This window comes from Dermochelys coriacea, chromosome 7, assembly GCF_009764565.3.
Source record: "Dermochelys coriacea isolate rDerCor1 chromosome 7, rDerCor1.pri.v4, whole genome shotgun sequence".
NCBI lineage: Eukaryota > Metazoa > Chordata > Testudines > Dermochelyidae > Dermochelys > Dermochelys coriacea.
In genome coordinates, this window is record NC_050074.1 from 28,377,822 (window position 1) to 28,403,891 (window position 26,070).

Genomic DNA, 26,070 nt, shown 5'->3' on the forward strand with positions numbered 1-26,070 from the left:
CTTTCCTCACCCCCACCATATCTTTCCTTATGATTTCTGGGTAATTTGAAGGGCTCAGCGCAAAAAGTTCAGACTGTTACTGCTTGAGTATTACAAAGGCCTATTTAATTCTAATTAATATTATATCCAAAATGAGTGGATACCTAATAAAATGGAAGTGGAGGGGGTTCTTAGTTGCTAACTTGGATGGACCGATTCAATTTGGGGCCAGCTGCCAATCTGAGTTGTTTGGAGTGCAGGTAGGGCACAAAGAAAAAAGAAGGTGGAGACTCCACTTGAACTAAGAGTAGAGAAGATGGTTATGTTTGGCACATGTGGATATGCACAAGTACATCTAGGACAAGCAGGGAATGGAAGCAGGGAATCTGCCCTTGCAAATTAAAACCAACACATGGAGGCTGAGGAGACTTATGAGGCTGTGGAATTGGTTGAACAGCTGGAATCTTTCTAGATAGCAATTTAGGAGAGATGATAGTAGTCTTTGTAAGGACGGTGGAAACAATCTACCTTTAGTCCTGTAAGTACAAATTTGTGTATAATTCATGATGAGACAGGGATTTCCTAACAGGATGTATGAAACATTTGACATGTTTGAAAAAAAGGTTACAAGCAGTTTGTAAAACAGAGAACGTTGACTGTTGCCAAAAAAGTAGGAGACCTGTTCCATGAAATGTTAGCACAGTAAAATGAACAGATCATGAAAAGACAGATTGTTCTAAATTCAAGGAAAGTCAGGAAAGGGCATATTAATGACCTAATGACTGCCCCTCGCCCAGTTCAGGGAACTGTATGAATCCAAGCTGAAGTGGGAAAGCTTGGATCTACATGGAATAGATACACAATTTTTGAATAAATCAGGTAAGTGACAGCAACAAAAGAAGTTAAACTGTTGAATGTGAAAGTCACAGGAATTGTTGATATTGGATCAAAAAGAAAGTTGTTAGAACAGGCTTTCTAAGAATGCTGCAGGACAGAAATATTAAAACTGTAAGAAATGAGTTTCAAATGGAAATTCTGGCTGGGGAAAATCCAAACAAGTCCAAAAATGAGGAGAAATTGGGTGGGAAAACTGGACCTCAGGAATTAGAGTAGGGGACAGGAAGGCAAGGGAAAAGGGTGTGGACTCAGATTAATATAAATTAGAATTTCACTCAGGGTTATGAATGTGTAATAAATATAAATTCAGCAATTCTGCAAATTCACTCCATGAAATTCTTGTGAAAGACGTGACTTGGGTGAAACAAATGTGTAATACTAAATATTTATAATGCAGTGGTGCCCAAAGGCCAGGGCAGGTATCACAGTATCAAATGGTTGTACCAGGTACATGGAAAAAGGTGATGCGATTAGAACTGATAAAGGGAGATTGTGCCTGTACTTTATTTGGTCATGTCATACTATATAGGGTCCATCATATAGTTTATCTGTCTCATTATCATCCTTCCTTCTGCTGAGATTATGGAATCAAATGAACCATCATTAAAAGCTTCCCCAAGTAAGGCTGATCCAGCTGCCATTGAAGTTAACGGGAGTTATGTCATATACTTCATTGGGAGCAGGGGCAGGCCTTAAATCTTCATTTATCTCAAGCAGTATTCAATTTTTCCCCAGTAAATGTAGGGGCTTCTTTGATTTTGGACTGTAGAGTTTCTCACAGTCCAAATTAACTAACTTCCTTTGCACTACTCTGGAATTATGTATTAGGGATTTGCTGGGGTCTCATTTCATACCCCAACATGAGATGTGCTTAAGTATATTTTGCATTCTCATTCACTGTTCTATTTCCCTAAGAAAGGAATAGTGATATTTTTAAGGTATAAAGTGTGTTTAATGTAACGCTAGGTGTACGTACATAATTTATTGACATTTCTTGTAGTTAAGACTAATAATCTCACCTGCTTCCTGACAACATATAGTCTTCTTCGTAATACTCTTCTCCACTAAAATATTCCTGCTCTCCCATATAATGATCATCATTGCAGTAATCCTGAACTTCATGGTCTTCACGGCAAATAGTTGGTAGATGCCCATCACCAGAGTCTGACCTACAATTGGTACAGTGGTTTGGGATTTCACTATACTTTATCCATAACGGTTATATTTAAACCTGCACTTTTAGCATAGCTTTTTTAAAAAAATAAAGACAGGCATACAAGTTCTCTCGTAGCTGGACTCATGCTTTACAGTAACTTCCATTTAACTACAGATGGGTACATGGGTATTCTGTTTTTGCTTTTCTCTTTTAAAGTGTTAATAGAAGTATGGTAGATTTACTATGTTTCTGTAGTTACTCTGAGTAGTTAGAAAAGTCAAGCACATTTAAATCAGTCTTTCAAGATGGAAGTCTACAGTACATGTAGGAAAAAGTTTCTCAAATACCTAAAATTTGTCAGTGGGCAAAAATATAAGAGCACTCAGTAAAGTCTTCCGAAGCAAAGTGTGAAAACAGCTGTGCAAATTCTAAACATAAAAACTACTAGATTAAGAAATACTTTTCAGGAGGTGCCCTCTATCTGACCTCTAACATTCATAACGCAAGCAACTCTGACAAACACTAAATAGGTTATCTTTTCCTTGCCCATAAATATCACTAGCCAATATTAAGTAATTCTTACAATAATACCTTTAACATTGCATACTTTTTATCTCCTCCAGTCTAAGTGAAGTAGGATTAAACTTGACATTTTTTAAACAGGAACTACCCTTTGGGCATGCTCCTGTGTCCACTAAAGTCATTGCCAAACATACCATTGATTCTAATAGTGCAGAATCAAGTTCAAAGTCTTGAACTTTATCAGCCCATGTCAGTCACTTACCATACAGCCATGGAGCAAAATTAGTCCCATAAAATTATCACAAATTTGTAGTCATTTTATATCTTTTAATTCCACACTTTAGTTATTCTAAGTTTGTTTCTGGTTAACTCTGGCTACTTTATTATTGTTTTTCCACTGTAAGAACATTGAGAGCTTTTATGTTGTCTCATAATTTAAACATTTGTCTTAAACAATATGCACTTACCTAATGTAAGTTTCATAATAGCGTGTTCTATCCAGGAAAGCCATAAAAATGTGGAAAGAATTTTTTTTAATCAGACAATTAAATAATTTTCAGAACTTCACTATTAATGGTGACTACACACTTTCTATACTGTGACTGTCCAATGGATTTGTTTAAAAAAAAACAATATTTTAACTCTTTGAGACAATGCACTCCTAGATTACATGGGCTATTGTGTTAAATATATTTTTCTAATTGGGTAAGAAATTAGTTATATGTTAAATCATAGTTTCATTTGTCAATACAATAAAAAAAAAATGAAAGTAACCACTACCTCTACCACCATCCTTAAAACAAATAGCTTTTGATTTATTAGGTAATAAGTAGCACAGTATGAGTTTTGGAGTAGCACTACAGCATTCTAAATTATTACACATGCTATAGGATGTTTATTTACTGAACACAAACATATCATAAAGTTTACCTCTTACTGTTTGATCTTTTATGCCTCTCATGATCAGCTCTGGAGTATGAATGGTATCCATTTTCAGACCTATGCTCATGATTTCCAATGTTTGGGTGCCTTCCATTAGCAACTTTGGACATATTGGCATTATTGAGATTGGCATTTGTTGAGTTTGGAACGTGCTTTCCTATTGAGTTGTGATTATGATGGTTATGTAATACAGAATTTGAGGCGTGGTGGTACATATTTTTCTCAGTATCACTTGCAGATGGAATTGAAGGCCGTTGGACATGCAGGGGACGGTGTGTGGTATTGATTTGTTGAAACGAATCTCTCCTATCACTGCTAACATGATTTATATGGTTTCCAAACAGGGCACCGTTCCTCTGTTTAAAAAATAAAAAGGATGTCTGAACATTTTTAAATGGGCTAATAATTAATAAATACACTTCTTGAATGCATTTTTGCATGAATAAACATTTGTGCTAAAATTTGTGAACATTTTTGAATTTGCATATATTTAAACAAAGACAGCCTTCCAAATATTAATGAGAAATTAATAACATGACCCCACAAATAATAACAAACAGAACCTGGCATGCCTTTTTGAAGAAACATTCACAAACCTGCTTTTTAACTATTTGACTAGCTCTACCTTTGACCTTGTTTCTTGGATGTGGAACTCACCCTTTTATTGCTTTTAGTACCTCCTAGAGTAGACAGCTGTAGCATGTTCTCCATGGGTGCCCTGAAGACAACTCAGAAGGAGCATCTAATGTAGAAAGTAGATTCCCCCTTAATTACAAGTGTCTGCCACTGTAGTCAGTATTTAACACTTATTATCCCAAAAAGAAAAGGAGTACTTGTGGCACCTTAGAGACTAACAAATTTATTTGAGTATAAGCTTTCGTGAGCTACAGCTCACTTCATCAGATTATTAGCCCAAGTCTTCCAACTGGCTTTTATGTGCAATTCAAGGTGCTGATTTTAAACTATGCTGTTTTAGTCTGGAATCTGGCAACCTAAGAATCCACCTTTCTCTATCTACCATTGTAAAAGCTGAGACTAGTTGAGGTACTTTCACTTCCAGTCCTTGATTTGAACTTCTGTGGTAAGGTGTGTAGTGCATGGCCTTTGATGCTGGAATTTGCTCCCCCATTGGCCTAAGAGAACATGATTTTGTTGACTTTCTAAGCATAGTTTAAGACTCATGCCTTTTCTTATGACTTTTCCTGAGTGGGGTAACTATAGGAAAAATATTTCAGCTAAATTTTGAAAGGGATGGAATGTGTCCTTTTGTTAAAATTGTTTTTTGTTAAAATATCTTTTAAAATATTCTGTTAGATGCAGTCCAAGTGGTCTGATGAGTTCTACAAATATAAAAACATAATAAACATTCTGCCATGTGGCTACTTTCTGAGTAATTACTTTATATATATCTTCCTCTTCCTCATGATTATTTTCCTCAGGTTCATCATCTTGCAAGTCACAGGATATAGCTCGACGAATTTCAGGGCCAATGTCATGAAGAGTTCTTAGTCCTGCCTAAATCAATGAAAATATCATAATACATTAGGAATATAGTTTCCTTTTTGAAAATATATCACAAGCATGTAACTTATTTTAAAAGGATAGTCTATTTGTCAAGGTAAAGTCTATAAATCTTGCTATAAATGTAATTACGAGGTGCTACTTTACAGAACTAAACCTATATAGCCTTTGTCCACTGTCATTAGCACCATGCTTACACCAGCATAACACCAACAAGTCCAATATATTTCCTTTTTATCCTGGTATGAGGCCCAACCCAAAGCCCATTGAAGTCAATGGAGAGAAACTCCTGCAGAGTGCCAATACATATGAAAAATCAATAAGCTCTTAATAAAAGGTATTTCAATAAGAAAAGCATTTCATTCCAAAGGATGACATGCCCCAAAAGTTGTTTGCAGCCTTGCCTTCCCTTCAGGAAGCACAGGGAAATAACAGTAACAGGATTAGAGACTCTGAAAGAGACTGAGGAAGAGAAAGGAAGGTCAGATGCAAATGCCGATGAAGTTAAACCAGTATGGTGTCCAGATCTTGCAGTGGAAAACTTCTTTCATAAAAAATATGTTAAAAACCAATGAAAAAGCGGACCTACATGCCACACAATAAGCAGACATCGCACTCCATGCCAAGAAAGCAATGCCTTTGTACAGACAGGCCTTTTAACGTGATTTTTAGGAGATCTTTTTCCCATCTAATAAACATACAGTAAAATTGTGCTAATCAAGGCTTTGCTGGTATATGCAAGGAAAAATATCATTGTCTGGCCACCCAAAACAAACAAAATGCAGTCTGTGCAGATAAAATGAGATTATTTATTGTCCAGAGGGCAGTCCCAAGAACCTGACTTAAGAGTTCTGATTGCTGGGATCTGAAGTTGAAAAGGAAACAGTGGCTTCCTCATCTCAATTTCTTTCTAGATGCCATCAAACTGCAGAAGAAATGGATGATTTTCCTGCTTAGTCCATTACTTTACTAAATTCCATTTCAGGTTCCTCTCAATTGCTCTTTTGAAAGAATGCATGTGGCTAATTATGTTGGCTACAAAAATTAAAGCAACTATATTTTCTTCCTGTACAGCCACATTTGAGATCCATGTCATCCATGAACAAGTTTTTCTTAAAAGTTATTTCACAGTCCATGTTAATACACAATATAATACACATAAAACCATGGTGCTGTCTCAAAACTTCTTGGGGTAGTTGAATAGCCAAGGGCTCTAATGAGATCTCGTATCACTAAGACATAACTTTTTGAATACACATCATATATCGAACAATACAGTGAAGTACCATAAATAATTAATGAACAATTTTCAAAATAGAAGAGTCAGCAATTCACTCATCTGTCCAGGCCCTTAATAGATATCATTGTGTTCTACTGTATACAGTTTTAATACAGCTGGAAAGAATAAGGATAAATGTACATGTCTTTCAAAGTTGGAACAGCTGGAAGAAGACGTGTTTGACCTACAAGTGTCAAAGAAATGTAGACCAGTATTGGTACATGAATCACTTAGAATTTTATTATGTATCTCAGAGCTGCATTTTGATCACTGCTATTTATATCTTACTGTTCTTTTTGTTCTATGAAATGCTCTTTTTGGTGGTGAATCGTTTTATTTAGTGGTACAATATTTTCCATAAAATTTAACATGGCCAACACAGGATAGGTCAAGATTCACCCCATCATTTCACTTTCTTCTTGCTTCTATTCCCCACCCTACCTTGTATACCTCCTCAATATACCTCAATACTCTGCAGAAATGAGTTTAAAATGAATTTGCACTAAGGGAACAGAATAGAATCCTAGACTCAGGTAATAATAATCAATGCAGTCATATAATTAATGCTGTAAAAATAGCAATACTGAAGGATGTAGCTTCTTTGTATTTTCCAGAGGCTCAATAGAGAGAAGTTAAACCATAATGTGGAGAGGTGGCCTCTGATACCATGGATGAACAGATGGTGAAAGGGACTGTGACAGGGTCGGGCCAGATGCCTACAGGAGAGTGATAGGAGGCAGATATATTATCCCCAGGTTAAGTAGATCCCTTTTCCCTGGGTAAGGTAACAGGGAAGGTTCCAGAACAATCAGGAACTTTCTAGAATCAATTAAGGCAGGCTAATCAGGGCACCTGGGTTTAAAAAGGAGCTCACTTCAGTTTGTGGTGTGCGTGTGAAGAGCCGGGAGCAAGAAGCACTAGGAGCTGAGAGTGAGAAGGTGTACTGCTGGAGAACTGAGGAGTGCAAGCATTATCAGACACCAGGAGGAAGGTCCTATGGTGAGGATAAAGAAGGTGTTCGAAGGAGGCCATGGGGAAGTAGCCCAGGGAGTTGTAGCTGTTGCACATCTGTTCCAGGAGGCACTCTAGAGAGCTGCATTCCACAGGGCCCTGGGCTGGAACCCGGAGTAGAGGGCGGGCCTGGGTTCCCCCCAAACCTCCCAACTCCTGATCAGACACAGGAGGAGTTGACCTGGACTGTGGGTTCACAAAAACGGCCAAACTGAGGGCTGCCATGAATCTCCGAGGCAAGCAAATCCACCAATAAGTGCAAGACCAAGGTAAAGGAGGAACTTTGTCACAGTACACAAGCCTCATTACTATGTATGTTTATTATCTTTAGTGCGGGTCACTCCTTTAGAAAAATAGGTGTTGTGTTAGAGGATGCAACATTCCTTAAGATGGAAAAATGATCAAATGCTATTGCTTATATACCAAAAGTATATAAATTTTGTTGAGTGCTGCACATTAAATCAAAATGTAACTTATTTTAACGGTACAAATGCTTGCACTGTGAATGATTTGACCCTTTCTTCTTGGATCAGTGAGAAATCATCAGAATCGGAAGACAGATTTTGTTCTATTTAATTACTTAAATGGAAGTGTGAGCTGTATTTCTCGTCAAATGAGATGAAATGAAAAAGAAAACCAGACTCCTTTCCCTCACTTAGTGATTTTGACATAAGTCTACCTACTTTCTTCTGCTCCCTCACTTCCAAAGGAACTGGCAATCCTTATTCCTTTTGTAATATGATGAGCTAAGGCCTGACCTCCACTTATATTTTAGATCAACCTAGCTACCTCTTTCGGACGTAAAAAATTCAGGACTTAGAATGACGGGACCAAGATGTCAACTTAAAAATAAATTACAATACTAATAACTTCTACTTAAAAACCTATTTCACCTCAAAGAACCTTACAAACTATTAGCCAACTCCTGGTACTATAAGCATATGCTAAGTAAAAGAGCAAAACTATGGGTAAACATGTGGAGGTAAAATAATGTCTAAACTAAGAGAGGGACTAAATCAGGTGTTACAGAGGATAGAATCTTCCTTCCTCAAACAATAAACTTTGATGGAAACACCCACATGGCCAGACCATGACTTGTACTGTTGTTTTAATATTTAGTATGAGTGGGAACAACAGATGTTTCCCCCTTTGGTGCCAATGGATCTCTGCTATGTATGACTTCACTGTTCCCTTTCATATCCCTAACTTGACTATATTTCTGCCTCCTCAATACTAAACTGTGTAAAGACACCATGGGGCTATGCATCACAGTGCCCACTGAGGTGCAGAGTTTTACCTACACCTACCAGCAGTGGAAATGCAGTATTTCAGGCCTGGCGATAAAGGAACAGGATTTAAGTCCTCTGGGCCAAATTTTGGAAGGACCCTGCACATATATGACTATCAAAAAGTACAGCAGTCAAGTAAAAGGAATATCCATGCAAATAATAATGGTATCCTATAATCCCAGTTATTTTCAATTACATTTTCCACTTCCTTCCTGAATTCCTTAATCCTTGGTCAAGATCCAATAACCAGTATTTGCATTTGACCTTCTTTTTCTCCAGCAATAATCATTTCCCTATAAACACATCTAGTATGATGCCCCAAGTCACTCATTGGCAATGGGGGATCAAACCCGGGACAACTGGTAAGCTTCTTCTGCCTGAGTTAAAAGAACCAGGTCTATTAGTTTAAAGCCAGCAGCAGACACATAAACATCTATGACAGGTTTCAGAGTAGCAGCCGTGTTAGTCTGTATTCGCAAAAAGAAAAGGAATACTTGTGGCACCTTAGAGACTAACAAATTTATTTGAGCATAAGCTTTCATGAGCTACAGCTCACTTCATCGGATGCATGTGATGAAGTGAGCTGTAGCTCACAAAAACTGATGCTCAAATAAATTTGTTAGTCTCTAAGGTGCCACAAGTACTCCTTTTCTTTTTGTAAAAAGTTAGTAAGCAATCTAGCTAGAAATGCGTTAGATTTTCTTTTGTTTAATGGCTAGAAAAATAGCTGTGCTATTTTATATGTATATTCCTGGTTTTGCGTCTTTTTGTAACATAAGGTTTTGCCTAGAGGGATTCTCTAGGTTTTGAATCTGATTACCCTGTAAGGTATTTATCATCCTGATTTTACAGAGGTGATTCTTTTACTTTTTCTTTAATTAAAATTCTTTTTTTAAGAACTTGATTGCTTTTTCATTGTTCTTAAGATCCAAGGATTTGGGTCTGTGTTCACCTATGCAAATTGGTGAGGATTTTTATCAAGCCTTCCCCAGCAAATGGGGTGTAGGGCTTGGGGGGATATTTTTTGAAGGGAAGACATCTTCAAGTGAGTTCTTTCCCTGTTCTTAACACGCTTGGTGGTGGCAGCATACGGTTCAAGGACAAGGCAAAGTTTGTACCTTGAGGAAGTTTTTAACCTAAGCTGGTAAGAATAAGCTTAGGGAGGTCTTTCATGCAGGTCCCCACATCTGTACCCTAGAGTTCAGGGTGGGGAAGGAACCTTGACTGTGCCTTTGGAGTATGTGGGTTCCCAGTCTGGGGGATGCTCACACAATTACTCCTGGGGGCATTCTGTGCCAAAAAAATGAAAATTCTGCACACAATATTTTAAAATTCTGCAAATTTTATTTGTTAATAAATAAACGCAGAGGCTCCAGCATAGTGGTGGGGAGCATAGACCACTGGCTGCACAAAGGTGGGAGATCACCCTGCAGTCCCCTCATCCTTGGGACAAGGACTTCGCAGTGAGACTGCATCCGAACCTGACACAGCACAAGGTCTGAGCCTGCCCCAGAAACATTGTGGGGCCCTGCCTCTGTGCCAGGAACACCAGGTGTGGAGCAGACAGGCTCAACCAGGCAGGATCCAAGGGTGGAGGGGCTCAGTGTGGAGGGATCCAGGTGTGGGGTGAGAGGATTCTGTATGTGACAATCTGGGTGCAGGCAGCTCAGTGGGAGGGGTCTAGGTGTGGGAGGATCTGGATGCACAGAGGTTTATTGTGGGGGAGGGTTCCAGGTGCAGGAGCAATGGGACTCTGCAGGGGCTTCCAAGTGAAGGTGGTTGGGGCTCAGCAGAGGGGTCTGGAAGTGGGAGTCTCAGCAGAGGGGTCTGCGTGCTGGGAGAGTGGGACTTGGTGGGGTGGGGGTCTGGGAACAGCTATTTGGAGGTCGGTGAGGAGGTCTGGATGTGTGGTGGTGCAAGGAGTGGAGGCATCAGGGTTTGAGTGCAGGGAGCTCAGTGTGGGGTGGCCTGGGCGCAGGGGTGGGAGTCTGGAGGCAAGAGGTCTGGGTGCAGGGGAGGTTCAGATGCAGGGGTTGAGGTTCAGTGGGGTGGGGTTTTGGTATGGAGGGCTAGGGGGGTTCTGGATGTACTGGATGAGGCTTGGCAGGGGTGTCTGGGTGTGGGAGGTCTGGATGCATAGGCATTGGATGGATGGGGGAGCAGTTCCCTGTACAGTGACCCCTCCCCACACACCTCTCCTGCCTCCAGACTAGCGGGGACTAGCAGCTGATCCTGGCTCAGAGTAGGAGCCACTAGCTGGGGTGTCCCCAGCTCCATGGTGATTTACCTCTCCACCGGCTGCTCTGGGTAGAAGAGAGCATGGATGGAACGAAGTATCTGTGCTGCTAGGGAGTGGTGTGTGACTGCTCTTGCAGCTTCCCATTGCTTCCCTGTCAGAAAGTCATTTTTCTGTGAAGAAGCAAAGAAATCTCTGGGGGATATGAATTCTGCACATGCACAAAATTCCCCATTTTCTTCTTACATAAGAGCTGTACAAGAACTACTGTAAGTGCTCGCAAAAAGAAAAGGAGTACTTGTGGCACCTTAGAGACTAACAATTTTATTAGAGCATAAGCTTTCGTGAGCTACAGCTCACTTCATCGGATGCATTTGGTGGAAAAAACAGAGGAGAGATTATATACACACACACAGAGAACATGAAACAATGGTTTCAATGAAATCATTGTTTCATGTTCTCTGTGTGTGTGTATATAAATCTCTCCTCTGTTTTTTCCACCAAATGCATCCGATGAAGTGAGCTGTAGCTCACGAAAGCTTATGCTCTAATAAATTTGTTAGTCGCTAAGGTGCCACAAGTACTCCTTTTCTTTATGCGAATACAGACTAACACGGCTGCTACTCTGAATACTGTAAGTGCTATTATAATTAAATGTTATGACTGACAAGGCTGGGCCACAGACTTGAAGCACCACATATTCCAATAACTTTAGCCCTGTAGCAGCAAGTTCAATCAAGGTATTCAGGTCTCAGTTCTCCACTGCCCTTGAGCATAGTTCATCAGAGTCTCAGGGGAAGAGGGAAAAGTGGCTCCAAGTCCCTTTTCCACTACTTTCAATCTTGGAGGAGGCTAAAGGCTTCTCTAACTTGCAGCAGTCTGTGATGTTCCACTAAAGGCCATCTTGCCAATAAAGATTGCTGGACAGGTCCCACACCTTCCAACCCTTTATATGTCTCCATCCCCCATGCTAGGTTACACCACCTGCGGGTTCTCCAATGTCAGGGGAAATCCCCTTTATGGAAGCTTTAAGATCACTTTGTGGCACACCAATAGCAAAACTGGCCTTAATGTAAGGCAGGATCTGATCTTCAGATTTTCCAATTGACGATAAATTTTAATGTAAGTACTGTAGTATTTTACAAAACACCCATTTTAAACCATAGTACCATACAACTGATTTCAAAAGGATTGGGGTTGATTCTGTTCTCATTTATATCAGTTTGACATCCAAGTAATCTCATTCGATCTGTAAATCTTCCTGACTTAAACCACTCTAAGTGACATCAGCTACATGATTTTTCTAAGTTAAAAATGTTAGGATATTTAAGAATACAAAGTTCTTTGGACATACTGGTCAATTTATCTTCAAAATACAGTGTAAATATTAACATTGGTTATATGCAAAACTGTTATACCAGAGATGCAGAGATCTCTGTAGCTTGAAAGAAAAAAAACATTCTATGGAATGTTCTAATATTTATGCTGCAGTTACCTGATGCCTTTTAGTAAGCTATACACTTCCAACACATATGTTTAATATTTTGGTTGTTGCATATATCACAGGACAAAACAATTGTTAAAAAGTGATAATAAAACATGTGCAACAGAGTTTTAGACACTTGCCACCACGTCTCTCTAGGGATAAAATGTTATAATTAATCAATCAAATTGCATCACTGAATTATTCATGGTGTTCTGTGATACAGGACAGCATGTGTTGTTCTGAATTTTTGGGGGAGGTAGATATCCATGTTATTGTATTTCAAATGGCAATAACTGTCTCACCTTTATTTAGCAGTTATGCTTGTAAAGTTGCAAAAAAAATAAAGGACTTTATTCAGATGATTTCTGCCCTAAATTGAATCCTGCAACTTTTTCCTCACATGAGTAGTCCCACTGGGCATGAGTAAAACTTGCTGGATTGATCTGCTTGTCTGTTAGCATATGACATATGTACTGTGTGATGAATGACATAATCACATAATAAAATCAAGGATGTCTCTTCAATAGGTTTTTCAGTAGTGCACAAAATTATGACTTCAAATTGACATGATAATTCCGTGCAGCTGTGCTTTATGAGGCATAATAGCACCTACAATTTTTTCAAGACAGCATAAGTCATTAATACACCAATGCTGTGTGATAAACAACATCTCAAAAGACAACTAATGATACCCCTCTCTTTGAAAAGATACTAAGATGAAACAGCATGTGTTCTTTTAAATGGTGAAATGATCTAACCTCAGGAAACCCCTCAATTGAAAAAATTGTCATATAACTAACAAATATATTAATTTGGGCTGGTCATTAATAGGAAACAAAGGCAGGCTTAAAAAAGATATTTGAAAAAAACTTAAGCATTATGCATCATAAAACTGAAATCAATGAGTCGCTGAAATTAAAAAGGATTCTTTTAACAAATTCTACTCATAGTTCTTTTTACCCAAGTTCAGAGACAAATAAATGAAGGTTCAACATCACATACTTATTAATGCATTTTAAACGATTGCTTTACATATTCTATCTAAATATATATTGTATATAAAGATGACAATATATCTATAAAAATCCAGAGCCAATGAAATTTCTTGAAAACTCTACCCATTTTAAACAACTTTTACTGTTATATAACACATACACTGCTTTTAATAATTTGTGTAAATTGTTCAATTTTTATTTTTATTCCCTAATAACGTATATTCTTTCAACTAAAAACAAATAAAAATCTTCACTCTATAAAGTTAGTAAACTTTATATGTGAGCTATAATGCAATCTAGTTATTTTTAAAAAGACATAATTTAAGCCTATTTTTCAAATTGCATTCATAACTCTCTAGTTCAACACTTATCATAAATTTTTTATTCATTTAAAATATAACACACACACACACACTCCCCACTCCCTTTGAAGATATATTTTATAGAGGCATTATAAAGTATTAAAATGCCTTTAAGTTTTGCAGCTCAGATTTTAATAGACTGCTAGAGGTTTGGATATATCTCTACCTAAGTAAAAATATATCTGAAATATATTACAAATATTAATTGTAAATTACTAGACCTGAAGATCCTCAAAACACTAAGAATAATGAATAATCTATTTTTAGCTCAGACATGAATTTTCACAAACCTGCATGTTTTACAGCAAAGCAAATGAAAAAAACCCCCAAACAAACTTGGAAAAAAACAGACTTGGAAACCTACACTGATACTTAAGCTAAGTCAGTACTAAACAAAATTCAATACCAGAACAATTCAAATAAGAATATAAATCATGCACGAAAAAACAAAAACAACAAAACTGAATGGACCTACGCTATAGCAGTTAACATAAGAGACATAGTAGTCTAGTCTTGATTCCCCAGATCTCTTTGTCTTCACAGGACCCATCTTATTTAAAACCCTCCAGCTCAGTGCACTGCACTGTAACTACACAAAGGCTCTGTGCTCTCTGTCAAATCCAGGCTCTCTCCAGCTAAGTCTTACCGTGAACACAATATGAACATGGCAGCCCAATTAAACTGAAGCTGAGCAGTGTATTAACCCTTCAGCTGTTGCCCACTAAGGCTTTTTCTTAATTTACCATGGTATTGGATAGTGCCTCTACAATTTTTCTACAAAGTAGCATAGTTAGTTAAATCTGAAAGATGTCCCTGAGATTAAATCCTTGTCAGATCAATATATCAATATGTTATATGTTGTATGATACACACAGATTACATTTTCTTACGTACCCACAAACATATACATACATGCATACACACACTGAAATATCACAGGTTTCAGAGTAGCAGCCGTGTTAGTCTGTATTCGCAAAAAGAAAAGGAGTACTTGTGGCACCTTAGAGACTAACAAATTTATTAGAGCATAAGCTTTCGTGAGCTACAGCTCACTTCATCGGATGCATTTCGATGAAGTGAGCTGTAGCTCACGAAAGCTTATGCTCTAATAAATTTGTTAGTCTCTAAGGTGCCACAAGTACTCCTTTTCTCTTTACACTGAAATATGTATGATGTGTATATATATTATCTGTAATAATTATCTTCTCTGACAAAAGTGGAATGAATGAATGAATGAATCCAACTCCAAGTATTAGATATAAATTAAAATTATTTACGCTCTACTAAACATTATTTTACAAGCACCATTACTCGTGTTAGGCTCAATACAAATTTCCATCATTACAGAAAGATAGTTAAGACTAACTGTCCGGCAGCTCCCAAACTACTGTCACAAACATATTTTGTGCAACTTCAATATAAAGATTTGTTGTTTATCTGTGGAAATTTGAGCGTGAAGTATACTGTCAGAAAATGGTAAGGGAGTAATGTAATCAGTACAAAATTTCATTCAAATCAATTAAGGGATTTTTTTGGTCTCATTTATTTCTTAGGAGTTTTTATTATGTCAGAGAAAAAAAGCATACACACAGTGTGAACTAGAAAAGGAGCTGAGCCACACTACACTTTGTTACACTTTTTTTTGACAGCAAGCTGAAAACCTTGGGCCTGCAGAGTTCATTACAATGCTAATGGCTGGCTCAATCTTGAAACAACTTGTAGGGACTATGAACCAGACATGACAAGCTGATGGCAGGTTTGAGCTAGTCAAATTGTCCTGCTTCTATTGTAAACAAATTCAAAGTCTAGGACATTGCATGTTGCAGAAAAGGCCATTTAATGACAAATAAAGAAAAATATTCCAATAGACCAATAGTAATCTGCTGATAAAATGTAAAAATCAGAAATCTTCACTGACACAGCTGGGCATGCTGGAGAGGAGACCTCTGCTCCAGAATTTGACCAGAGAACAAGCTGACCTCCCCCTCCCCACTAAACGTTCCATTCAACAACAGCCAGGCTAATTTGTGTTCAAAAGTGCACCCAGACATAGCCCTTTGCCGGGAGACAGTGTTCCCAGAAGTTTTTCACATGTGGAGAAAAAGGAAGGAGGAGCTCCTGCCTACCCATTTCTTGGAGTTAAGGAACTATCAAACCAAGGTGCAAAGACTCCTAATTCCCTGCCTCAAACTGAGCTCCCTGAGAACTTGTCTCTTCCTCCCTCAGCATTTCTTAATTCCAACCCTGCAGAAGTTTTTTCTCCCTCAATTCCTGATGTGATGAGATTCATACCCGATGAAGCCCAGAGAGTGCAAAGCAACTAAAAGCACCTATCCATCATTTTCCATTCACTAACAGAGCAGCACAAGGTCTAGCCTTGTTACAACTAGAAGAGGAGTTCAGTCAAAGGGTCAGATTCTCACACCTCTTTGTATGCAAATCTCCCCATGACTTCATGATGAAAAATGTTTCCACTGCTTTAGTTTATGTCAGGGGCTGTTGTGATCTTTGATATCCTGGTCACTGCCCTATCCCTCTGAGCGTAGCAATAGCCTTCTCTCCCATAGCAGTGAATGCAAAGACACTTTCCTAAATCATTCCTAAGATTAAGAACTTTTAAAAACAACAGACTGATTCAGACTGTGGCACCGACTCCTCAACTCATGTGAGACCACACCAGCAAGCAAGCGGATGAATGTGAAAGAAACAGGACGCACCCAGTGGAGGCACTACAGAGACACACACTCACTGTCAAGGTACATGGCTGCGCATGGCAGGCCAATAGAGAAAAGCATTCCTTGCTGGCTAAAGGAGAGAGCAGGAATGGGAGACAGACACACTTTAAAAAAAAACTGTTTCTATTTTTTTAACTTTCACTAAGTTCTGTTAGTACTTTCAGTTAAATGTTTAAATCAATGGAAAAATTCTTTCAAACATTTATCATATTTATTGTTCTGTTAAAAAAATGAACTGTTATTGATTACAATCAAGGTGTAACAATTTTCTTTCTGCAATATTTGGCTTCAAGGGGCCACAGAATTATATGTACCCCCTCCCTTTCTTTTTTAAATAACACTCTATTTGATTCTCGGTTACACTGATGATACCTTTGGAGTCCAAACTGCTAACCTCAGCAGAGGCATGATTTCTAAGACCAGTGCTCAGGAAGTGCTACTGCTTAAATACACATTCACCAAAGTGATAGGAGAATTAATGGATATACAACTGCATATATAATAGTGTTTTTCATTTTGGTGATGAGGTGATAGTGGGTTGCTCTTCCTACTTTATAATACCCCTTTAGAACCTTGAAATAAGAAGTGTGCCTACTCCCTATATCTGTATTTGGCAAACACACAGTTCTGCTGCAAATTTAGGGCAGCAGAACCCAATGAGGATCTTTTGTAGTCCATTGCACTGTCTATGCACTAGCATCCCTGATGTCCGCAGTGTGAACACTACCTCCCCAGGACAGGTGTTTGTTAGTTACATGTTACATAGCAGCTGGGGCACCCACACTTTGCATTTGAAGGGGTGGTGAGTTTTTTGTTTTTAAGTACTTGGCAATATAATTGAGGGGAAAAAAAAGAAAAGGAAAAGACTTGGAGAAAAGAGGATATTTCCCACCAGTTATAAAAACTTTTCAGATAGCAGGTTAGTACTTGTTCTCAGCCTTGAGAATTTAGTATTGTTCCTCTAACTAGAAAGGACACAAGGATGTAACAATTGTGTTGTATTTAGGGAAGCAAGATTAATAAATCCTAACTTGTTCATTCATTCAGAAGATATTAAAACTATCATATAAACTAGGTTCAAGGTTCTTCAAACTATGGAATCAGCCTTAGCTGTGAAGCTGGTATTCACATATTGTGATTATTTTGTATTAAAACCCACAAAAACATTCTTCAAGGATAAGAAAAAGCATAAGTGGTTGTTCTTCCCCACCTCCTACCCCCAATAACTTGGAATAGATGATAGATACTCTCTTTCTGTTTCTTGAGATCAATGGATGACTGGGCTAAATGCCAGTCAGATTCTTAATACTTCTTCGTCCTAGTGAAAGGCATACAGTTAATTTTCTACCAGTAATGTACTGGTCTTTGTAATCTTCCTTGTTTAAAATTATGACAACAGCAAATGCAGTTTCATAGATATGGACTCAAATGGAGATTTAGATTCCAAATTCAGATTCCAGTTTAGAGATTTCCTAATCTGTCTAGTTTTAAAATCAGATTCACAGCTCTTTATACATGGGGATTAGATGACAGAGTTCTCTATAATCTTATTCGACTGCTTCAAATTGTCACTTGAAGTGCAGGAGCTAACACCACACAGCCCTATAGGTGTAGATTCTCACGTAGCAATCCCAAGCCTTTTCTGTGGTTTATGTGTTTTCTCTTATTCCAGTTATTAAACATGAGAAGATTTAAGGCATGATCTGGTTTAACGGAATATTTCTCTCTGTAACTATACTGTCAAGTGTATATAGACTTGACTGGACTAAGTGAGCTATTAGGCCTGCTTCAGAATCTTGTTTAAAAATCTGATCAGCTAGCACACTGACAGCCCTCCCCATTCAAAATATCGAAATCTGAAAGACAAGTTTGATGCTCATTAACCAACCCCTTCTATTTTCATCTACTGAGCAATATATAGTCAGAGGCATTGGGGAACATGCTAAAATAAATAAAAGTTCCATTAGTCTTTGGATAACACATCTACCACCAGAGCAGTCTGATGTCTTTCTCAGAGAAAGAATAAAAAAAAAGTCTTTGCTTTATTCCCCGATGTGAAAAAAAAATCTGAGCTTTCCTACAGTGCTTAATGGCCATTCTATTATTCTTTATAGATCTTCATCTAACCAAACAGTTTAACTTCTTGAGGAACACTTCTCTGTACTTGTTCAAGTAGGACACATGGTTAAATGACTAACACATGCACTGATAGAAAATCTAACAGGAGGGCCCTGAGCTCAGGAAATTGCATCCTATTTTTCATTAATTTCCCTTGAACTGAATAGCAGTCACCTGGGGGCATATGAAGGCAAACAGCTGATGCTGCAGAAAGGAGCCTTACCTGGAAAATTTTTACATCCCCCCTCCTGCAGGAGCGTACCAAGCTTAACTGCCTCTTACTTTTAAAAAGGGGAACAGAGATCCAGAGAGAGGAGGGAGGCAAGGTAGAGGGGCAGTCATGGAAAAATATTTTAACTTTCCTGCAAATTAAGTGGGATAATGAGACTCTTCAGTTCCTAGCTGCTACTTTGTCCGAACTATTGAATGCTGGAAGACAGCTTGTCACTTAGAACAGATAACCACTAGAAATGGAAGCTTGCCATATATGATAAAGAAGCTGCAGTAGACATGACTGGTCTTATGATTTGTCAAGTGCTAGGCTGCAGGAAAAGGGAAAATCAGGGCATGATTTGCCTTCCCTTCCGCTCATGTTGTTGGATATCGGTTTTAGGGTCTGCTGGTGTGTTGTTTCCTCCCACTTCTGCTAGAGAGGGCAGATATAGCCAGCCAGGAAGGTGTGGTGTTTGTATGGAGTTATGGGACTCCTAAAAAAGCAGGTCCTCAACCATTAACTTACTTTGTACACCCACAATTGCCTCAATAAACAATTACAGATGTCAGGGGTAGGAAAAGAGTATTTATTGCACATATTTCTTCTGCACAGATTGGAGGTGATGGTGTTCTCACCTGGATGTTCGCTGAGGATTTTGCAACTATACTATTAGTCCTCAATAGAGTGACATTTGAAAATGTATGGAAATTCTTCTCAGTGATTGTCTTTGTCATGATCAGGTGGGAGGGAGGATTGTCTAGTGGTTACATGGGTCAGGACTAGGAATCAGGAGACCCAATTTCTATTTCCAAGCTCTGACACTGACCTACTGCAAGTCACTTAAGCTCTGCTGCACTATTTACCTGCCTCACAGAGTCTTCATTAATTGTAAAGCACTGTGAAAATCCTCAGCTGAAAGGTGCTATGTGAGCAAAATTAAACAAATAAAAGTTAAAGAAAGTGGCTAATAAGAGCTCAATATTTAGTAACTGTTTGCCTCTTAGGTGAAACAAAACTGCTGGGCCTTTATGCAGTGCCATACTCTTCAAACCCAGCTCTATTCTCAAATGGCTCTAGATATTAAACAGTATGTTGGAGTGATAGCTAGAGCTGATTCTTAGAGATACTTCTACTCTCCTGATTATCTGCCTCTTTAAAAACAAAAAAACAAAAAAAAACCTTTAGTATGTAACAGTGTAACTCACTGGAGAAACAAAGAACCATGTGTTTTCTATTCTGTTTTATATACTGACTGTCTGTCCAGCCTTCTGCCCCTCACAGGTGCTTCCACTTTTCTTTAATCACATACTCAAATGTTTAACACTGAGCAATAAAAGCCTCCCTCCTTAAACCACAGAACAAACTTCCCTGAGAACTCTTTAACCCACTGTGGATCAGGGTCTTTATTGCTCTTTTAACCTTAATTGTCTTTAAATAGGCTCAGAACTCATCCCTCCTCCTAGACTCTATATAGTACTTTTCAATTGGTTCTACAGAACTAAAATAGGAGTTCTCTTTCCTTGAAATGGACTTCCTTTCTGCCCCATGGCTTGTTCATTTTTCACTTGGCTCTACTAATAAAATACCATATCTTTCCTAACCATTGTGGATCCTCCCATATATGTTTTAACTGCTGGCTAAAAATTAGGAGGTACAGTGGGGAAGAGAAAAAAAATTACTGAGACTGTTTAATTCCACTGATTTAAATGTAGTTCTGAATTATACTCCTGAAGTCAGATCTGGGCCACAGAAATTGTTTCCTTACCTAGAGACATAGAAACGCACATAAAAACTAATGAGGCAATAGCCACGAAGAAAAATTTCTACCTAAATATTTCTCCCTGCAGAAGTACAACAAAGACCTTCACATATAGCATTATTGTTGTTCCCAACAGAAGTGATTTTAACTACACTTCTCTCTCATGGCTCATGTATGCAACATTCCTTATGATCAGATATTTCTTTTTGGTTTGATCCCCACCATTTTTTGTTTATTTGTTTTATACCTTAACCAGTATATAAAAAGGAAAGTAGATGGATCCAGTATAACCATGATAGAATAGACACGATCATCTTTCCTAGCTGTGATGTTGGGCTTGTTGACACAAACAAAGTAAAGAATTCCTGATAGAGGCTATGCCTTGTTCTCCACGGCCTATAAAATTATTTTAAAACAATTATGTTTAATCAAATATCATGTGGGAGTGTAAAAGGATCTGATAGCAGGTACATACACAGTGCACCCTGCAGTACTACTGGATCAAGCATGCTCATGTTGTATGCTAAACATTTGGAAGACACTTCCTCACCACATAATAAGTTTTCAGTTTCACAAAATTGTATGCAGAGGCCCCTCTCTAGATCTAGCAGAGCAGGAGCTAACTTCCTCCTCAACTCTGGAGCAGCCCATACAGATAGAAAAGATAAGACTAAGATTAGGTTCCTCATTGAAGCAATCAGTGCTCATTGAAGTTAGAAAATACCTTGGACTGACGGTCACACTAGGTTAACAAAAGACCTATTTCCCAAAAAGCCAGTTTGGGTTTTGTTTGTTCTTGGTTCTACTTAATCTGTTGATAGAAGTTGTTACATTAAGACTCTTGATGACAGACACCTAGTAATGTAACATTCTGTAGAAAATTGTTTTGCTCTTGGTTCAAGTTCCCTGTGCATCTATCTCTTTGCAGCTGTTTATAATTTTACTTATTTAAGAGAAATTGTTTGAAATTGTAGGGTAGAGCTCTCATTTAAGTAATGAAAGTCTCTACCAACTTAAACAAGAACAGTAAAAAACCATAGGCAGGGGATACTAGCTCTTCCCAGGTTGCAGAAAGTTCCTAACTCCAAAAAAGTTTTTGAAAGCTTCAAAATAATTCAATTAAAAATGTTTAAGAATGAATGCAAATCCTATCCCCAAGTAACAAACTCAGATAATTAAAGCAAAACAAGTTTTCTCTCACAAAACAGCAAAGTAATCTCATTGTTCAGTCTAAAACTGAGAGAAGCTGCTAGTGAAATTCAGGTGCTTTTATAGCCAGAAGAACTCCCATAATCCCTCTCTTTAAAGGGACATACCATTAATTTCCAATGAAAATGAAATCCCAGAGAAAAACCTCTTCTCTTCCCCACTGAGGAATGCACAATCTCCCTTTTAAACATGGCTTGCCTTATTACAAGAATCACAAAAATTTATATTCTGTCCTTCCAATTCTGTATTCTTGTCTACATAAGCTTATGTGAGATAAGAAAAGTATAGATCTCAGACAAGAGACAGAGACTAAAGAAGAATACAAGTTATCCTAGTGAGCAAGCTGCACATAGATTCATAGATACTAAGGTCAGAAAGGACCATTATGATCATCTAGTGCGACCTCCTGCACAACACAGACCACAGAATCTCACCCACCCACTCCTGCAAAAAACCTCTCACCTATGTCTGAGCTATTGAAGTCCTCAAATCATGGTTTAGAGACTTCAAGGAGCCGAGAATCCTCCAGCAAGTGACCTGTGCCCCATACTACAGAGGAAGGCGAAAAACCTCCAGGGCCTCTTCCAATCTACCCTGGAGGAAAATTCCTTCACGACCCCAAATATGGCGATCAGCTAAACCCTGAGCATATGGGCAAGATTCACCAGCCAGATACTAGAGAAAATTCTTTCCTGGGTAACTCAGATCCCACCCCATCTAACATCCCATCACAGGCCATTAGGCCTATTTACCATGAATATTTAAAGATCAATCCTTTCCCAGATTTTAAACATTTTTCAAAAATGCAAAGGAACTTTGGTGTTTGGACTCAACTAGTTACTGTACTTGGGACTGTTGGTGGCACAGGTGGGCACAGTGGTGACTTAGTGGTGACAGTCTTATACAGTTGCTAGCAGAAAACTCTAGGTATAAAGACAAAATGGTCCTAGATGGTGGTGGAGATGGGGGTACTGTCTGAAGCCATCATCCAGCAAGAAACATAACCCAGCAGTAGATGGGCATGGTATGACAAAAGAAGAAACTGGAGGCCCAGAATTGGCTCTTCAGCAGCATCTGAAAGAACTGGGATCCCTATACCCGGAAAGGTGCCAGAATTATCATCCTTTCCAACCAGAGGCACTTGTGTCAAAGGCCATGGCCAGCAGTGGTGCCACTGTGATTCTGGTGGAAGAGGAGATACTGGGACTGCTAGTGCAGACAGGCTCCAAAAGGTGTGGATGCCAGAGGGAAGCAGTACCACCCTATCCTGAAGTGATCATCCTACACCATGAAGATCAGCAGACACAATTGATTGCAGCTTCAACTGTTCATGGAAAGGTGTACTGGTGAAAGTGTGTAGACGCCCTGCAAAGAACTGGGGGTGTCTCATATTAATGATTCAGCAGCTTATTTTGTTTATTTCAGTGTTCTAATGGTATTTATTTTAGAAGTACTTTATTCAGTTCTGTGATGGTGAGGGAAGAGATCTTTGTGAGTTTTATACACACGTAGTACTACTTCTATCACATGAGGAACTATGTGCATGAGCCACTCGTGAGCTGCCTGGATTTCATCATGAGTGAGCAACTATGTGGACTTGATGGGAGGAAAAGGAGGAAGATGGACCAAGGTGGGATGATCCTGTGAGATTTAGTGGGGCTGACCCTGTGAGGATTCATATCTGGTCTGGACTGAGTATATCTGTTCCTCATAGAGATCAATAGCCAGTAAGACCGACCCCAGTAGGGATGCTTATTACCAATATCAAGCCAAAACAACTGGCCATATGGTCCCCACCCTGGATACTGCTTGGGAGTCACCTGTATGTTCTTACATTACCACTGCTAGCTGAACCAAGACCACAGACTTTACAATCCAACCTGCCCCTGGTGAAGGGGCCCTGCAAAGATACAAACAATATCTGCTATTGAAACTTTTACGGGACCCTGTTCACTAGTTTCCACTCCTTCACTTTTGGGACAGGGATTTATGCAGGATGATTTATCTGATGGACATTCTTATTTACTAGTATCATTGCCATACACTTGCCCTGTCCAGCCCCAAACTGGAGCTCTCCAGTTGAACTTGTGGCTCCCATTAATAAACAAGGATTAGGTACTGCTCCCTGCAAGTTAAAGACTGGACTGCCCTTTCATGATCATGTCACTGTAGATGGCCTAACTTCCCTTTTCAATTTATCCTGACATTGTCTGGTTCCCCTCACTCTACCTGGGGAAATAGTACTGCTCCTCCTCCAGATTTATCAACAGCCTGCATCTTGATGCAATCATTGTTTGATTATTGGGAAGTTAATGGAAATGATGTTCAAAGATATATCAGAAATCAAATAAACTTTTTTGACTTTAAGGGTATGTTGGGAGTGGGGCGTGGCTGGCTTGGCAAGAGTTTAAACATCTAGTCTTGAGGATCCCCTGTTTTTATCTACAGGGTGTTTGGCATTCTTTTTACAGGGTGTTTGGTTCAGAACAATGTGGCCATTTGTGTCATGGTTCCATGCCTCATAATGCCATTTAATAATGTTTCTAGGGAGAAAGGTGAGTCATTTGTCTGATTGCAATGCTGGATATATATATATATAGAGAGAGAAGGAGATATTAATGGAAACGTTAAAGGAAAATTAATGGAAACAACAGTATTTTATTCTCTATCAAGAAATCAAATTCAAAATGTAAAGAGGCTTTCCAATAAAGAATTGTAGGAAAATATTAAGGTGGAATTTAAAAATTGGTGGGCTGTTAAGAAAATCTGGAGTACGAGAGCTCTCTTTAGCTAGAATGATTACTTATTGAAAAGGTTAAAAGGAAACAGTCTAAAAACATTCAGTTAGGCAGAATTTCTGCTTCACATAAGAAGAAAATCAATGGCAGATTGTTCAAGTAAATCCTGTCAGCCTATACCTGTAACTTGGGTGAAATCAAATGGCTCAGATGTAGGCCTTATTGCTTAAGACTCATGAGTTAGTCATAGTGTTAAAGATTATAATTAAGGGACAAAAATAGGCATAATTATAAAGCCAACTGAGAACCCTAAGCTTGCCAGAAAGCTCTGTAACTAACATCTGTGGCAACCCATTATCTGCTGACTTGTGGCTAGGCTATTTCCTCCACTCCCTCTAGAGCCTGACTGTGATTCCCTACTATGGCTATTGTGCCCCCTCACTTGTTTATGAGTCTCTGTTGCCTCTTCTGACCCCCTTTCTTTAAAAAAGCCTTCAGGATTTAGAGAGGGAATTGCAGATGGATGGTGCTCTGGCTACAAGTGGCCAGTGACAGACTAGGCAACCTAGTGACAGAGGATGTGGAAAAAGCTAATGTACTCAATGCTTTTTTTGCCTCTGTCTTCACGAACAAGGTCAGCTCCCAGACTACTGCACTGGGCAGCACAGCATGGGGAGGAGGTGACCAGCCCTCTGTGGAGAAAGAAGTGGTTCGGGACTATTTAGAAAAGCTGGACAAGCACAAGTCCATGGGGCCGGATGCGCTGCATCCGAGAGTGCTAAAGGAGTTGGCAGATGTGATTGCAGAGCCATTGGCCGTTATCTTTGAAAACTCATGGCGATCGGGGGAAGTCCCTGACGACTGGAAAAAGACTAATGTACTGCTCATCTTTAAAAAAGGGAAGGAGGAGGATCCTGGGAACTACAGGCCAGTCAGCCTCACCTCAGTCCCTGGAAAAATCATGGAGCAGGTCCTCAAGGAATCAATTCTGAAGCACTTAGAGGAGAGGAAAGTGATCAGGAACAGTCAGCATGGATTCACCAAGGGCAAGTCATGCCTGACTAATCTAATTGCCTTCTATGACGAGATAACTGGCTCTGTGGATGAGGGGAAAGCAGTGGACGTGTTGTTCCTTGACTTTAGCAAAGCTCTTGATACAGTCTCCCACAGTATTCTTGCCAGCAAATTAAAGAAGTATGGCTGGATGAATGGACTATAAGGTGGATAGAAAGATGGCTAGATTGTCAGGCTCAACGGGTAGTGATCAATGGCTCCATGTCTAGTTGGCAGCCGGTATCAAGTGGAGTGCCCCAAGGGTCGGTCCTCAGGCCAGTTTTGTTCAATATCTTCATAAATGATCTGGAGGATGGTGTGGATTGCACCCTCAGCAAGTTTGCAGATGACACTAAACTGAGAGGAGAGGTAGATACATGGAGGGTAGGGATAGGATACAGAGGGAACTAGACAAATTAGAGGATTGAGCCAAAAGAAACCTGATGAGGTTCAACAAGGACAAGTGTAGAGTCCTGCATTTAGGATGGAAGAATCCCATGCACCGCTACAGACTAGGGACCGAATGGCTCGGCAGCAGTTCTGCAGAAAAGGACCTAGGGATTACAGTG

General features: G+C 39.1%; 1 protein-coding gene across 1 annotated transcript in view; it reads right to left on the bottom strand.

The window, feature by feature from the left end:
* CACNA1D (calcium voltage-gated channel subunit alpha1 D) overlaps nucleotides 1–26,070 on the bottom strand; it is a 344,531-nt gene that overhangs the window by 16,051 nt on the left and 302,410 nt on the right. The window contains 4 exon segments of the mRNA XM_043518866.1: nucleotides 1,896–2,045; nucleotides 3,022–3,048; nucleotides 3,485–3,852; nucleotides 4,895–5,011. Of these exon segments, the coding sequence (XP_043374801.1) occupies nucleotides 1,896–2,045; nucleotides 3,022–3,048; nucleotides 3,485–3,852; nucleotides 4,895–5,011 (662 nt within the window).